The sequence below is a fragment of the Entelurus aequoreus genome, linkage group LG14, assembly GCF_033978785.1.
Source record: "Entelurus aequoreus isolate RoL-2023_Sb linkage group LG14, RoL_Eaeq_v1.1, whole genome shotgun sequence".
NCBI classification, from domain to species: domain Eukaryota; kingdom Metazoa; phylum Chordata; class Actinopteri; order Syngnathiformes; family Syngnathidae; genus Entelurus; species Entelurus aequoreus.
The window spans coordinates 22,659,710-22,676,562 of record NC_084744.1 but is presented as its reverse complement, the minus strand read 5'-3'; the positions used below and the strand labels follow the sequence as shown (position 1 = coordinate 22,676,562).

At 42.8% G+C, this 16,853-nt stretch overlaps 1 protein-coding gene across 1 annotated transcript; it reads left to right on the top strand.

Annotated features, from left to right (window-relative positions):
- The first annotated feature begins 8,121 nt into the window (after positions 1-8,121).
- LOC133665293 (zinc finger and SCAN domain-containing protein 31-like) lies at positions 8,122-16,853 on the top strand. The gene is made up of 2 exons (XM_062070548.1): positions 8,122-8,594; positions 15,069-16,853. The coding sequence occupies exons 1-2, from the start codon at positions 8,408-8,410 to the stop codon at positions 16,241-16,243; spliced, it is 1,362 nt and encodes a 453-aa protein (XP_061926532.1). The 5' UTR covers positions 8,122-8,407; the 3' UTR covers positions 16,244-16,853.

Genomic DNA, 16,853 nt, shown 5'->3' with positions numbered 1-16,853 from the left:
GGTAATATTACAAAAATGGATAAATGTTGATAGTCCAACTGATACTGACTGGTACACACAAGCTATGGAGATGATATCAGTAGAAAAAACTGCATTTAGTTTAGATAATGAGTCATATATTGGAATATGGGATCCATTATTTAAATTTGTTTTAACTATTAAATGAACCTAAAATATGACTTATTATATCATTGTGGAAAATATTGGACACAGTGTGTTGTCAAGTTTATGAGATGTGATACAAGTGTAAGCCACTGTGACACTATTCTTTTTTTTTTTTTTTTTAATGTTTGTAATGATAATATCAATGAGGGATTTTTAATCACTGCTATGTTGAAATTGTTACTAATATTGATACTGTTGTTGATAATATTCATTTTTGTCTCACTACTTTTAGATTGTTCCGTGTCATGTTTGTGTGTCCTCAATTGCTCTGTTTATTGCTATTCTGAATGTTGCTGGGTTGGGTTTGGTTTTGAAATTATATTGCATTATTATGGTATTGTTGTGTATTGTTTTCATTAAAAAAAAAAACCAAAAAAACAGTTTTTGAATAGAGAATCGTGTTGAATTGAAAAAAAACAACAATTTTGAATCGAATCGTGACCCCAAGAATCGATTTTGAATCGAATCGTGGGACAGCCAAAGATTCACAGCCCTAATACATACTGTATATATGTATATATACATGTATATTTCAGTGGCGTGCGGTGAGGTTAATGTCTGGTGAGGCACTGCATCATCACAGTCAGATTTACAAACATATGAACCCTAAATAGTATCTTATTCACCATGTGATTGGCAGCAGTTAACGGGTTATGTTTAAAAGCTCATACCAGCATTCTTTACACAACTGTAGCACACAAAAAAGCACATTTGATAAAAAAAACACATTATTATGGTCTTACCTTTCTTGCTGGACATCCACACAGCCAGCCTTTGCGTGTGTACCACGACGTTTGAAAAGAACGGGTCTTCTGTCCCGCAGTCAAAAGCAAACCTTTTAGCTCCGGCGTTGGTCTACCTTTAATTATTACCTCCTGCTTCGATTGAAAGTCCAGTTTAGAAAACTGTTTTATTTTACATATGTAATCCTCCATGTTTTTAATGAAAGTCCAGGCGGGAAGAAATAAACAATCGCTGCAAACTTTTTTTTTTCTTCTTCTGCGGCCGAGGAATGATCTCTGGGATCACTACCGCCCTCTACCACCAGGAGACCGGATTACTGCGAGCCTCAACCAGTACGTCTTTTGCAGCAGATTTATGAATGCTCAGCACAAGAAATACGTTACGCACATACAGTTTTTGACAAAATACACTGTACATTATATACCTCAGCTAACTAAACTATGCCATAGTTTAGTTAGCTGATATAATTCATATAGCAATACAGTCTCACTGCACAGCAGCTCAGCAGTTAGCCGAGTCATTGTGCACAATCCATGTTGAGGCACAACGCAGTGACGTGCCTCAACTGGCTGCTGGTCACCGCACCGTCTCTTCTCAGTATTTGAACGGCAAATGTGAAAATAAAAATAAACTAAAACTGGTGAAGTTAAATGGAAAATAACTTTAGTATAATCACTGGATACATATAATAATTTAATTAATTTTTTTTTCTTTTTACATTTTTTTTCTTTCCATGATGGCAGGTGAGGCCCCGCCTCCCCTGCCTCTAGTGACTGCACGCCACTGGTGTATTTATTTATAAACAATAAGTATCACTGTTGGCGTTATCGCATTTTTTAATGTATTTTTACGAATTGAAATAAAAAAGGATTCGCATTTCCGGATTTTTAAAAATTTTTTTTACCAACCCTGCCTTCTCAGTGTCAAAATTTTTTTTTTTTAACACATAATCTCGTTCCGTCTGTGTTTTATATTGTTTATATTTGCCGGTGTCGTGCGGAATTCTGTATCCCTAAAATTATCTGTATCCCCTGCCGCGGGAGAGCGCATTGGGCGGAGCTCTGTTCGGGGCGGTATAGCTCGGTCGGTAGAGTGGCCGTGCCAGCAAATTGAAGGGTTCCAGGCTCGATTCCCGCTTTTGCCAACCTAGTCAACTGCCGTTGTGTCCTTGGGCAAGACACTTTACCCACCTGCTCCCAGTGCCACCCACACTGGTTTAAAAATGTAACTTAGATATTGGGTTTCACTATGTAAAGCGCTTTGAGTCACTAGAGAAAAGCGCTATATAAATATAATTCACTTCACTTGACTTCCTTGTTCAGACAGTGGCAGCATTTCCGTGTTATTAGCGATGTCAATGATACAAAATGTGGATTCTTAAGATCATGCTTTGATTGTTAAAAATGTTGTTGGTGTAACATGTGACATTCCTACCCCAATAAATGCTTTTGATCCTATGTACATGATGTGTTGTACTTGTATTCACATCACTGCTTCTCTACTGTATACGTGTCATGATGCAGAAGGGTTGATCAGTCTACCTATTTTATGGAAATTACATTAATAACATCCTGTAATTTGGTTTATTATTTATTTCATCTTCTGATAGACTCTTTCTTTCTTCCTTTTTTTTTTAGTTTATTTCGAGCATGAACACACTTACAGTATAGTACATCACACAATATCATATCATTTCTCTTTACATCATGTCCGAAAAGGAGTAGGAAAAAAGTAGCGGTTTATTGTCCGGAATTTTCAGTAATCTAATTTAACTACTTTCAAATAATATAATCAGTAAAGTAACAAAGGTGTTTTTTAAGGAGTAATCAGATAGCTTGTATATCTTATTCCACCAAAATAATCACTGTAGTGCTCCCCGAAGAACCTGGATTCACTGATGCATCATTTTCGGGCATGTGAAATTGTGTTTTTTTAACATTAATTTTCACGTCAAAACACCACTTGCGTGTACTTTGAATGAGATATCCATAAAAATAGGACATAAACACAATTAATTCGTAATATAAAGTATTATCAGAGCTGTTTATCTATTTTATGGAGGGACGTAGTTAATCATTGAACTGGCACCCAATGTTAGTAAAAAAGTATTGCTTTTGAATCTAGAATCGGTTGTGAATCGAATCGTGTGATGCCCAAAGATTCACAGCCCCAGTAGCCAGCGAGAAGGTATAATTTGGACCTGACGGATTGTAAACAGAGGTCAAAACACTGGAAATATATTACCCGAGGGGGCGCGGCTACAGGAGAGGTATAGAATGTGATAGATGTTATAGAATTTGACCTGACATTATCAGTGATGTGATTGGTCGGGTTGCGGGGGCAGCAGCCTAAGCAGGGAAACCCAGACTTCCCGCTCCCCAGCCACTTCGTCCAGCTCTTCCCGGGGGATCCCGAGGCGTTCCCAGGCCAGCCAGGAGACAAAGTCTTCCCAACGTGTCCTGGGTCTTCCCCGTGGCCTCCTACCGGTCGGACGTGCCCTAAACACCTCCCTAAGGAGGCGTTCGGGTGGCATCCTGACCAGATGCCCGAACCACCACATCTGGCTCCTCTCCATGTGGAGGAGCAGCGGCTTTACTTTGAGCTCCCCCCGGATGACAGAGCTTCTCACCCTATCTCTAAGGGAGAGCCCCGCCACCCGGCGGAGGAAACTCATTTTGGCCGCTTGTACCCGTGATCTTGTCCTTTCGGTCATAACCCAAAGCTCATGACCATAGGTGAGGATGGGAACGTAGATCGACCGGTAAATTGAGAGCTTTGCTTTCCGGCTCAGCTCCTTCTTCACCACAACGGATCGATACAGCGTCCGCATTACTGAAGACGCCACACCGATCCGCCTGTCGATCTCACGATCCACTCTTCCCTCACTCGTGAACAAGACTCTGAGGTACTTGAACTCCTCCACTTGGGGCAGGGTCTCCTCCGCAACCCGGAGATGGCACTCCACCCTTTTCCGGGCGAGAACCATGGACTCGGACTTGGAGGTGCTGATTCTCATCCCAGTTGCTTCACACTCAGCTGCGAACCGATCCAGTGAGAGCTGAAGATCCTGGCCAGATGAAGCCATCAGGACCACCACATCTGCAAAAAGCAGAAATCTAATCCTGCAGCCACCAAACCAGATCCCCTCAACGCCTTGACTGCGCCTAGAAATTCTGTCCATAAAAGTTATGAACAGAATGGGTGACAAAGGGCAGCCTTGGCGGAGTCCAACCCTCACTGGAAACGTGTCCGACTTACTGCCGGCAATGCGGACCAAACTCTGGCACTGATCATACAGGGAGCGGACCGCCACAATCAGACAGTCCGATACCCCATACTCTCTGAGCACTCCCCACAGGACTTCCCGAGGGACACGGTCGAATGCCTTCTCCAAGTCCACAAAACCCATGTAGACTGGTTGGGCAAACTCCCATGCACCCTCAAGGACCCTGCCGAGAGTATAGAGCTGGTCCACAGTTCCACAACCAGGGCGAAAACCACACTGTTCCTCCTGAATCCGAGGTTCGACTATCCGGCGTAGCCTCCTCTCCAGCACACCTGAATAGACCTTACTGGGAAGGCTGAGGAGTGTGATCCCACGATAGTTAGAACACACCCTCCGGTTCCCCTTCTTAAAGAGAGGAACCACCACCCCGGTCTGCCAATCCAAAGGTACCGCCCCGATGTCCATGCGATGCTGCAGAGTCTTGTCAACCAAGACAGCCGCACAGCATCCAGAGCCTTAAGGAACTCCGGGTGGAGCTCATCCACCCCCGGGGCCTTGCCACAGAGGAGCATTTTAACTACCTCAGCAACCTCAGCCCCAGAAATAGGAGAGCCCACCACAGATTCCCCAGGCACTGCTTCCTCATAGGAAGACGTGTTGGTGGGATTGAGGAGGTCTTCTAAGTATTCCCTCCACCGATCCACAACATCCGCAGTCGAGGTCAGCAGAACACCATCCTCACCATACACGGTGTTGATAGTGCACTGCTTCCCCTTCCTGAGGCGGCGGATGGTGGTCCAGAATTGCTTCGAAGTCGTCCGGAAGTCGTTTTCCATGGCTTCCCCGAACTCCTCCCATGTCCGAGTTTTTGCCTCCGTGACCGCACACCGCTTGGCCTGTCGGTACCTGTCCGCTGCCTCAGGAGTCCTATGAGCCAAAAGAACCCGATAGGACTCCTTCTTCAGTTTGACGGCATCCCTCACCGCCGGACGTGGAACGTCACCTCGCTCATGCAACCCTGCTTAAAAAAAATCACTTGACAAAAAGTATGAATAAGGTAGCGAACTGCAGTGGATGCAACAGATTGCCGTGTTTGCAATGTCGTTATAACCATAGACATCTTATAAGTAGATGGAGCATTGGCTGCTGTGACGCGAGAAATTCGGCCGCCATCTTGAGGTGGTGATGAGGAGCCGGCGAGCAGCCTAAACTGACAGTTGACAGGTAGAAAACAAAGATGCCGAGCTGGTGTTCAGCGTTTTCCTACTCAAATGAGCAGACTGTTGAAAATAGGAATCGGGGGATTACTTTTCACAAGTAAGATTTAACATTAACGTACAATTGGTTGTATTTTGTGAAAAGAATATTACCACAGAGTTGAGAAGCAGCAAAGATCTTCAATATTTGTATGTGAAAATCACAAATAAATCTTCTGAAGGAGGATGACCCCCCTACAGGGGTTTAGTTTACAAACTTTTAGCCCCACCTAAATCAAAATTGACCAGCCGCCACTGATTATGATGCATTATCATTATAGGCAAAGTATAAGACAATGCTTTCTTAATAGTATAATTGTAACCAGGAATAAGTCTTCAAGTAACAATATTCAAATACTAACATTGTTGGGTAAAACAATATTTGGATTTATTCTGAATCCAGTGAAACAGATTGGTGGTTTTAGCTGATGTAAAGACTTTCAAGTGTTTATATATGTTTATGTTTAAGTATTTGGCAGACGCTTTTATCCAAAGCGACATACATAAAAAATACATATAAAACAATCACTGTAAACATTTAAGGGAAGAATGTAGTACAAAATATCAATCAATCAATCAATCAATCAATGTTTATTTATATAGCCCTAAATCACAAGTGTCTCAAAGGGCTGTACAAGCCACAACGACATCCTCGGTACAGAGCCCACATCAATACAAAGTGTCAAGACAGAATAAACTCTCTGCTGCTGCAGCAACAGAGATACAGTCTATAAGATATATACATATCTAATGTATTCTTACATTGTTTATGTAGGATATACGCATGTATATATAACCTAATCATATTGTTTCTTCAATTTAAAAATAGCTGACCATTTTCCCCCCCTTCTCTGGGATTATATTCCCAGTTTTGATCTTGGACGTCTTGTCACTTAGAATATTCTATTAATGTTAAGCAAACTGTGAATAATAAAACATGTGTCCTTTGTCATAGCTACACGTATGACAAAAAAAACGCGTGACAATCAGTGGTATTCAGTGAGGTAAGATGAATTAAATGCGCTGACAGTTCATTGCTCCTGCCAAATGAATTGCACTGAGTGGAGCGGATCACCACTCCAAGAGGGCAGCCCCGCGTCTCGTCAGCGCCAGCAGGCAGTAGCACTCCATGCTGCGTACCCTTAGAACAGGGGTCGGCAACCCGCGGCTCCGGAGCCGCATGCGGCTCATTGACCACTCTGATGCGGCTCAGCTGCATACTTGTCGACCCTCCCGGTTTTCCCAGTATACTTAACGACCCCCCCGATTTTCCCAGGAGACAGCCTCTCCTAGAAATCTCCCAGGGCAAATATTATCCTATTTTCACTCTAATGACTTAATCAAGGGCATGCCCTAATGGCACTGCATTAATTGTCCTCTATAGCATTTACAAACAGCGTGCCAGCCCGGCCACATGTTATATGTTGCTTTTACTTGCACACGTAGGCGACAGCAAGTCATACTTGCTCAACAGCCACACAGCTTACACTGACGGTAGCCGTATAGAACAACTTTAACACTGTTACGTTACAAATATGCGCCACACTATGAACCCACACCAAAAAAGAATGACAAACACATTTCTGGAGAACATCCGCACCGTAACACAACATAAACACAACACAACAAATACCCAGAATCCCATGCAGCCCTTACTCTTCCGGTCTACATTATACACCCCCGCTACCACCAAACCCCCCCACACATCAACCCCCCCCCCCCCCTCTCTGTGCGTAGGTTGAGCGGAAGAGTTAGGGCTGCATGGGATTCTGGGTATTTGTTGTGTTGTGTTTATGTTGTGTTACAGTGCAGATGTTCTCCAGAAATGTGATTGTCATTCTTTTTTGGTGTGGGTTCAAAGTGTGGCGCATGTTTGTAATGTAACAGTGTTAAAGTTGTTTTTGTACGGCTACCGTCAGTGTAAGCTGTGTGGCTGTTGAACAAGTATGCCTTGCTGTCACTTACGTGAGCAAGCAAAAGCTGCATTCAACATGTGGCCAAGCAGGTACGCTGTTTGGGCAGGCTGTAGAGGGCGCTAAAAGCAGTGCCAGCACTTCCTGAAATTTGGGAGTCTCCCGAAAATTTGAGGGGGTTGGCAAGAAAGACGCTATCAAGCGCCACTCAATTAAAAGTCGCGGGCCGCGTTGACATTAAATTTCCATATTGAGATGCGTGCCGGTGCGTGTGTCAGAGACCCCTGGTTAACATAGCGCAAAGCAATTTAAACTTTGTATGCGGTGTTTTTCATTTTAAATTTAAAAAAATGTTTTGTGGCTCCCATTGTTTTCTTTAATTTGTGAAACTTTCCAAAATGGCCCTTTGAGTGGTAAAAGTTGCCGACCCATGCCTTAGAAGATGTCTATGGCTGCGACATGTGATATTTAAATGTTTTATTAATGTTTTGTATAAAAAATAGATTATCTAGGGATAAAAGTGAACAACAATAAAAACATGTGTAAGGGTAGATAAAAAAACAAATCAGGCAGTAATATCGCTATAATTTCTACCACTTTCACTCTTGTCATTGCAATGAATGTCGCACGGGGGCGCTACTGAACCCCATCGTTAAAGGTTTGTTTGATATACTTTGAATTAATTTTTTAGAAACAAGATACTTTTTTACATCACATTGTTTTCCAAATAAATATTAGAGAAAAGAAAAGCATGGTAACAGCAGGCAGGCAATATCTTATATAGAGATGCCTTTCGTCCACTCGACTGTGACGTCATTCCCAGCTTCCGGGGTAAACGGAATACGGCAGAACTGAGCAGTCAGTCTTATTATTTGTTCTCCAGTTTGATATATTTACGTCGTATAAAATACATCTTTGATTCTTTATTCAAGGATAAAGTCGTCTCGATGCGCTAGAAGCACTGTGCCGCTTCTACTGCTATCTTTGCTTGTTAGTTAGCTTAGCTCGCTAGTTAGCTTAGCTTGTTAGCTGCTAACAGAAGTTATCAACACATCGCTAAGTAGAGATCAAGTGTGAGAGTAAAGTGTTGTGATTGTGTGAAAATGTCTACATTACAAATGTTGAGAGCGTTGGTGGATCTGCGACTAACTGCTGCCGCTGAAGAAATATTTGTAGTGTTAGAAAGAACGATAGCAGAATACAAGGCGGAACTTTCTAGGACAAAAGTGGAAAATAATCAACTACTGGACGCTGTTTTCAAGAAACATCAAGTTGTGTTACACAGAACAGGTTTGTTGACTTCTTACTCTCACATGTTTACTAACTTTATATTTGACTAATAACAAGAAAATGACATTTGGAATATATAATATAATCACAATGACCAGTGGTGGAACAAGTCACAGCGGGGCCGGGGGCGGGGCCCATGACGGGCGCCCTAAACCCAAATAATAAAGCTAATTCTAACATACTTTCTGACACCCCAACCAGGCTAACTTCTGACACCCCGACCAGGCTAACTTCTGACACCCCGACCAGGCTAACTTCTGACACCCCGACCAGGCTAACTTCTGACACCCCGACCAGGCTAACTTGTGACACCCCAACCCGGCTAACTTGTGACACCCCAACCCAGTTAACTTCTGCCACCACAACCCGGTTTTCTTCTGCCACCACAACCCGGCTACCTTCTGCCACCACATTCCGGCTAACTTCTGCCACCACATTCCGGCTAACTTCTGCCACCACAACCCGGCTACCTTCTGCCACCACAACCCGGCTACCTTCTGCCACCACAACCCGGCTAACTTCTGACAACCCAACAAATAAAATATAACTTCTGACACCACAACCCGGCTAACTTCTGACACCACAACCCGGCTAACTTCTGACACCACAACCCGGCTATTTTCTGACACCACAACCCGGCTAACTTCTGACACCCCAACCCGGCTAACTTCTGACACCCCATCCCGGCTAACTTCTGACACCCCAACCCGGCTAACTTCTGACTTCACAACCCGGCAAACTTCTGACACCCCAACCCGGCTAACTTCTGACACCATCAAATGACCGCCTCAAGGACGGGACAGTTGCGTGTTTAGAGGATGAATGAGTGGTCATGAGCACATTATTTTCCCTAAAAAATGTTGATTCTCCTCACAATAACAACATTTCTCTTACATTTATGTCAATTTCCCTGATATTCTGCAGTGAACATCATATTTAGATGTATTAGCCAATTATCTGACTTTGTAAGTCCATCCATCCTTTTTTCTACCGCTTGTCCCTTTTGAAATAATCCGTCTTATTTTTTTGTTGAGTTTAGTGATTATTGATTAGATTATTACTTTGGGAAGGTCAGAGAAGAATAGTTGTAGTCTTGTGAGAATTGTCTCGTTTGTCCATCCTAGGCCACCGTAGGTCACGTGCGGTGCTTCACTAGACCTGCTAATGTTAGCCAAGTTAGCTGCTCATGCGCGTTGGAGTGGAGACGGCGGAGGGGAGTGGTGGAGTCGTGTATGAAACAAGCTAAAACTAAAACTGGTGAAGTTTAGTTTTAGCTTCAACTAACCTTTACAAATAAAATATGTCCGTAAAAAGATACTCAGAAGCTTACTTGCAGAAGCATCTGATGAGATATGTACAAGTCCTTTCTAAAAGAAAAGTCTATCCTTGCTGCTGCTGTGACAGAGCAGTCTTGTCCTGGCTGATGTTGGTGAGAGCAAAGTGTCGCAGGCCGTGGTAACATGAACGTGACTTGATGATGTAACATACGGACCACACGCCTACAGTCACAAAAGAATGGCAACGTTTGGGCCCCCAGACCCGCTTTATTTTTGCCGTATTGAGGCAGCGCTTCTTTACGCTTTTTGTATCCGGCCGGGTGTAAGTTGGTCGACAGAGTATCCACATTCCAGGGTCCACATAGAATGGGCCTCAGCAAGATCTTGCATTTTACTGGGGAGATCTGACTAGTAGGTTTTTGGGACAACTAGGCAAATCTTCCCTTCTGGTGACTGGGGTGCCCGCGACAGTTCGTCCGGTACCACATTGCAGCAGCCCTTTTTGTAATGGACTCTGAACGAACGTGAATCCCTGGAGTCTCAGCGTCCACCGTTTAAGACGGGACAAAGTCTTAGGGCAGTTGAATGCCCATGAAAGGGCGCTGTGGTCCGTGAAGACATCAAAAGTTGTCCCCTCGAGGAAATGTCTCCACTTCTCAAACGCCCAAGCACTCTTTTTCGGCAGTGGAGTAGCGGACTTCAGCTCCTTGGAGAGCTCTGGAGGCAAAAGCAATTGGCCGTTCTTCACCTTCAAGGTGTTTCATCAGGACAGCGCCAAGGCCCAAGTCACTGGCATCACAGTGAACCTGGAAACTGACCTGTGGACGGGGCTGAGCAAGCGCTGGTGGTGACTGCAGTATGGCTTTGAGGTGGTCGAAGGCCGCCTGACCAGTAGGACTCCACTCCCAGGGAACATCCTTCTTCTTCAGTTGGTTTAGGGTAGTTGTAATGTCTGCTAGCCTGGGGATGAACTTGTGGTACCAGTCAACCATGCCAAGAAACCTCTGAAGACTTTTCAGGTCTGTAGGAGGAGGACATCCGGTTATTGCAGATATTTTTTCTGGATCCACTTCCACTCCTTTGCCTCATGTCAGACACACTAAAACAAAAATCTCCAAAAGCCTCTCAATTATAAACAAAGCAAAACTATACCTCAATGAAAATGCACTCCGTACTCTATACTGCACTTTGATACTCCCATACCTTACATACTGTGTTGAAGTATGGGGGAATACTTACCACAACACAACTAATCCTCTGATCATATTACAGAAAAGAGCAGTGCGGATCATTCACAACGTTGGTTATTTAGAACATACTCATAATCTGTTTATGCTATCAAAGTAGCTCAAATTTGATGACCTTGTTAAATATAATACATTAATAATCTTATTTAAAGCTTTTAACAAATTATTGCTGCCTAATCTACAACGTTTTTTAATAAGACGAGTGCAGGCTCATAACTTGAGAGGCTCAAACCACTCGAAAACGTTTTTGTGTGTCTGTATGCGGAGTAAAACTAAGGAACAAACTGGACTTACAACACAAGCAATGCCAAACTATTAATCGATTTAGACTATTATACAAACATGGGGTCTGGTTCAAATATGAGAGATGAGGGTCTTTAATTTGACCTGCTGTTGTACTCTGTCTCAAAGTGTTAACATGTGCTCAATGTTTCCTTACCATTATTGCTATGTCGTCTATTACCATTGTTGGTATTTTGTCTGTTACCATTATTGGTATATTTATTATTCTTACATTGTTGATACAAATGATTGTTACAGTGTAATAATTATTGTTACCTGTGGTAATGGTCTCCACTTCAGACAGAGGGCACGATAATCCATAGGCAAAATCTCGCAAGCACTGATTAGGGGTTTGAAGGTTTGAGTGCAGCTGCATTTCAATCTCTGATTGATAGTCAGTTGGCAAGAAGGCTTCAAGGAAGACCTGCTTAGATATAGACCAGCTGGTTATCTTACTGCGGGCTGCCGACCACCAACTCCTAGCAGGACCTTTTAGAACAGCATTGAGTGTTCCCACGAGCTCAGCATCGCTCAGAGGGCGGAGTGCTAGAAAGTTTTCACACTGTTCAATAAAGTCTGTGACATCGGATGAGCCTCTGGACTCTCCAAACTGGGGAAATTCCATTCTGATGGGTGGTCTGGTGGTGACAGCAGGTGTAAAAGGGAAGGTGACGTCTCTGTCAGGTGGGGGGTGGCTGGCTGGTATAGTGGCTGCAGGAGTGGACAAGCTAGCTGGTCGCCAAGACCGTCGGGTTTTAGAAGAGTATTTTTTACGTCCTCGCCCCACCTTTCATCTCGTCGACGCAGACATGCTACGACAACTTGGTCGAAATTCTGCACCTTCGTGTCCACATATCCTTTCACCTCTCCAGCCATGGTCTCCATCGCTGCCCTCAGTCCATCCTCCCGGTTAAGGGTGCTGTCGACCGCTTCCTTGAGTCGGTTATGTAGAATGTCCATTCTTTGTTGAAGCGTCAGAAGTTGCTCCAGGACAGCTTCTGCTTCCACACCATCCTCTTCGTCTGCTGCCGCATCCTGTCCGGATTGTTCTAAATACTTAGAGTCCAGTAAGCTAGTCAGTGCAGCAACACCACTTTGATTAAGCCTACTGGTGACATGGGGGAAAGGGTCAAGGGGCGGAGTTGGGTCCTGGGCTGCATCAGCGCAGTCCTGTCTATCCTCTTCCTCCATGTGGTAATGGCTGCTGGTTCATATTGCTCCAATGAGATGAATTATGTGTAAGTTTTAAGTGTCGTATTTGTGAATGTCTATTTGAGTAAATGTATAAGAATTGTATGTATGCACCAAGATGTATGTACAGTTGTGGTCAAAAGTTCACATACACTTGTAAAGAACATACTGTCATGGCTGTCTTGGGTTTCCAATAATTTTTTCAACTTTAATTTTTTTGTGATATTGCTGGGTATTGTGGCCAAACAGCTCAATTTTTGTTTCATCTGACCACAGAACATTCCTCCAGAAGGTCTTATCTTTGTCCATGTGATCAGCAGCAAACTGTAGACGAGCCGTAAGGTGTGGCTTCTTGAGCAAGGGCTTCCTTCTTGCATGGTAGCCTCTCAGTCCATGATGATGCAAAACACGCTTGACTGGGAACAGTATCACCTGTTTTCCAGCAGCTTCCGATTCAATGCAGACCTGCTTTTTCGTGGTTCTCGGTTGACTCGTGATCATCCTGACCAATTTTCTCTCAGCAGCGGTTGATAGTTTGCGTTTTCTTCCTGATCGTGGCAGTGACAAAACTGTGCCATGCACTTTATACTTACGAACAATTGGATGCACATTTGCTCTTGGGACCTTAAGCTGCTTAGAAATGGCTCCAAGTGACTCTCCTGACTTGTTCAAGTCAATGATTTGTTTTTTTCGGATCTGTGTTGAGTTCCTTTGACTTTCCCATTGCCGCGTTTGTAACCGAGTCTAATGACTGCATCACATGAGCCCTACTTAAATGGGCTCAGAGAAGTCAACCGGTGTCGTCAATCATAATCACTCACATGAAGTTGAGAGGCCATGGCATGAAGCTCATTTGATTTGATTGTAACCTTTCTACATCACCAAAATTGTTCATGCATGTTGCTGTATGTATAACTTTGACCCAGCAGATTTGGTCACATTTTCAGTAGACCCATAATAAACTCATAAAAGAACCAAACTTCATGAATATTTTTTGTGACCAACAAGTATGTGCTCCAATCACTCTATCACAAAAAAATAAGAGTTGTAGAAATGATATATATATATTAGGGCTGCAACAGCTAATCGATTAAATCGATTAAAATCGATTACCAAAATAGTTGGCGATTAATTTAGTCATCGATTCGTTGGAACTATGCTATGCGCATGCGCGGAGGCTTTTTTTTTTTTTTTTTTGGGTTATTTTTTTGTTGTTGTTTTTTTGTTTGTTTTATAAAGTTTTATTTATAAACTGCAACATTTACAAACAGCTGAGAAACAATAATCAAAATAAGTACAAAAACAGTACAAAACAGCGCCAGGGCGGCGGTGAGGCTACGTCTCATGAGGTGGCGTAAGCTAGCCAATGATGTGTCATGTGCAGCTCACGTGACGACGGCGTCTCCTTTGCTGGAAAAATTCGAAATATAGCGCAGGAAAACACTACCGATAGTTTAGCGGAGAAACATCTTGAGGTTATTGCTTCAATGGAGAAAAGTGTACGACCTAAGTCGTCAAAAGTGTGGGAACACTTCACTTTAAAGACTTCAAAGAAGAGCGTTTCCTGCAAAATGGCACGGAAGTACAACATTGCTTCAGGAGCACCTGAAGAAGAAACATGTTGGAGCCATGGATGAAGGGAGGAACTCACAGTACGTAACTTTTTAAGTCCATAGTGGCAACAAGCATTCATGAGTTCAGCTTTTTTGTGAGTAACGTTAGGTATGCCTTTGTTGCAACGCGGGGCTGATAATGTGTCTCCGGCACATTTGACTCCATTTTGAGAGAGAAAATGCACGGTTACCAATTTCAAAATAAACATAACGGACAGAAATAACTCAGGTTGGTTTCATAATGGATCAATGTAGCCGGGCTGATAAAGCTATATAAATCTATTTAGATTTGAGTGACGCTTTAGTATAACTAAACGTTATGAAAGTGCTGGAATATTTCATGCTATTATTCAGAGGCAGCCTAAATGAATCCTTTATTATTCACAACAGAAACGTGTACAATATCTGATTCAGTTCTGATGAGTTACATTTCTGTGTTATTGTTGGTGTATGCTGCACCCCCAATGTCCACAACATGGTGCCCGTATGCTGGTTTTTTTCAATAAAATACTGGAAAGGATAGAAATGTAGTTTGTCTCTTTTAGCCGATTATTAATCGAAGTAATAATCGACAGATTAATCGATTATCAAATTAATCGTTAGTTGCAGCCCTATATATATATATATATATATATATATATATATATATATATATATATATATATATATATATATATATATATATATATATATATATATATATATATATATATATATATATATATGGATGAATGGATCCCTATATGGATGGATCCCTGCAGCCATTAGAAAGCTTTTTGCAGGGGGAGCTCATCACTAGTACTACTGTGTGCAGGCTGGCATGTGGACTTTTCTAAAGAATGTTTGTTTTCTCCTGTCCCACAGACCTCGATGAAGAACCTCTACCTCATGAGCAGAAGGAGGAACCACAGTCCCCCCACATACATGAGGAAGAAGAGGTACTACATTCCCAACACAATAAAGAGGGAGGAGAGGTACCACAGCTCCAACACTTTAAAGAGGAAGCAGTGGAGCCACAGCTCCAACACATTAAAGAGGAAGCAGAGGAGCCACAGCTCCAACACATTAAAGAGGAAGCAGAGGAGCCACAGCTCCAACACATTAAAGAGGAAGCAGAGGAGCCACAGCTCCAACACATTAAAGAGGAAGCAGAGGAGCCACAGCTCCAACACATTAAAGAGGAAGCAGAAGAGCCACAGCCCTCCCACATTAAAGAAGAAGCGATGAAACACAGCATCAGTCAGGAGGGCGAGCATCTTGAAGTACTGGTGGAGTTCCCAGTGACTGGTGTCTCTGTAAAGAGTAAAGAGGATGAGGTCGAAGGTGAAAGTGAGGAGAAGAGAGAGGCGGAGCCTCCAAGCAGCAGCTCAACACAACACATGACAACAGAAGCTGATGGAGACCACTGTGGAGGATCACAAGCAGACCAGCTCGTAGCTCCACTATCAGATAGTGAGGACACAATGTCACACTCTCCTGACACTGATGATGAAGACTCTACAGATGATAAGACATGGGACCCTGACAACACTCACTTCAAATGTTCTCACTGTGACAAACGTTTTGGCCTCAAAAAGTCTCTAAATAGACACATGAAAAATCACACTGGAGAGAATTCATTTCCGTGCTCAGCGTGTAGTCAAGTATTCAGCATAAACGCAGACCTGATAAGACACGCAAGAATACACACTCAAGAGAAGCATTTTTCTTGTTCAGTGTGTGGCGAATCTTTCACACGGAGTGAAAGTTTGAAAAGACACATGAGAAGACACCCTGAAGTGAAACCTGTTACCTGCTCAGTGTGTGGGAAAGGTTTTGTTAGAAATTCCAACTTGACTAGACACATGAAAACACACACTGGAGAGAAACCTTTTTGTTGTTCAATCTGTGACTTATCTTTTACAAGGAAGGATATTTTGAAAAAGCATGCAATAAAACACTGTGGAAAAAGACCTCATTCCTGTTCTATCTGTGGTACTTACTTTAAAACGAGAAGCTCTTTGAAAAGACAAGAGAAGACACACGGAGAAAAGTGTTGAGTTGCAGTGTGTGTGATGAAAGATTCTCTCATGAGTACCAACTTAACGAACACATGTGTGCTGGTGAGAGCAGCAGGAGTAAAATAGAAAAGCGCTCCGCAGACCTCCACCAGGCCAAATCTCCCAGGCAGAACCCAAATGATGATCAGGATCAACACCAAAATCTAATCACTTGTTCCTTATCCCATTTCTGACATGTCCTGAAAGTTTCATTAACCTTTAATTACTTTTCAATTGCTTCAATAACAAACATGTAAATGTGTTTCTTAGTTACACATCCTGGAAAACAACATCCACACAACAGTGTACATTTATTATTCATTCTTACTAATATGTTTAGTTGTGTACTAACACATCAATGTGTACTTCTGCTAATATTTAAGAAGTGATGATGATGTTATGGTTCAGCGTGCCCCTTCACAGGCTTGCTTGCCAAAACAAGTCTCCAACATGGTGGTGCCAGCGGTCCTACTACTTGTACTTGTACACTATACAATATAATTATGCACACCTTTTGTAAGGTATACATTTTTGTTTGTACTAGCAATTTGAAACCAGCGCTGTATCCTTTGCATGTGACCTTGTAGAATAAAATATCTGTTCTTCATGA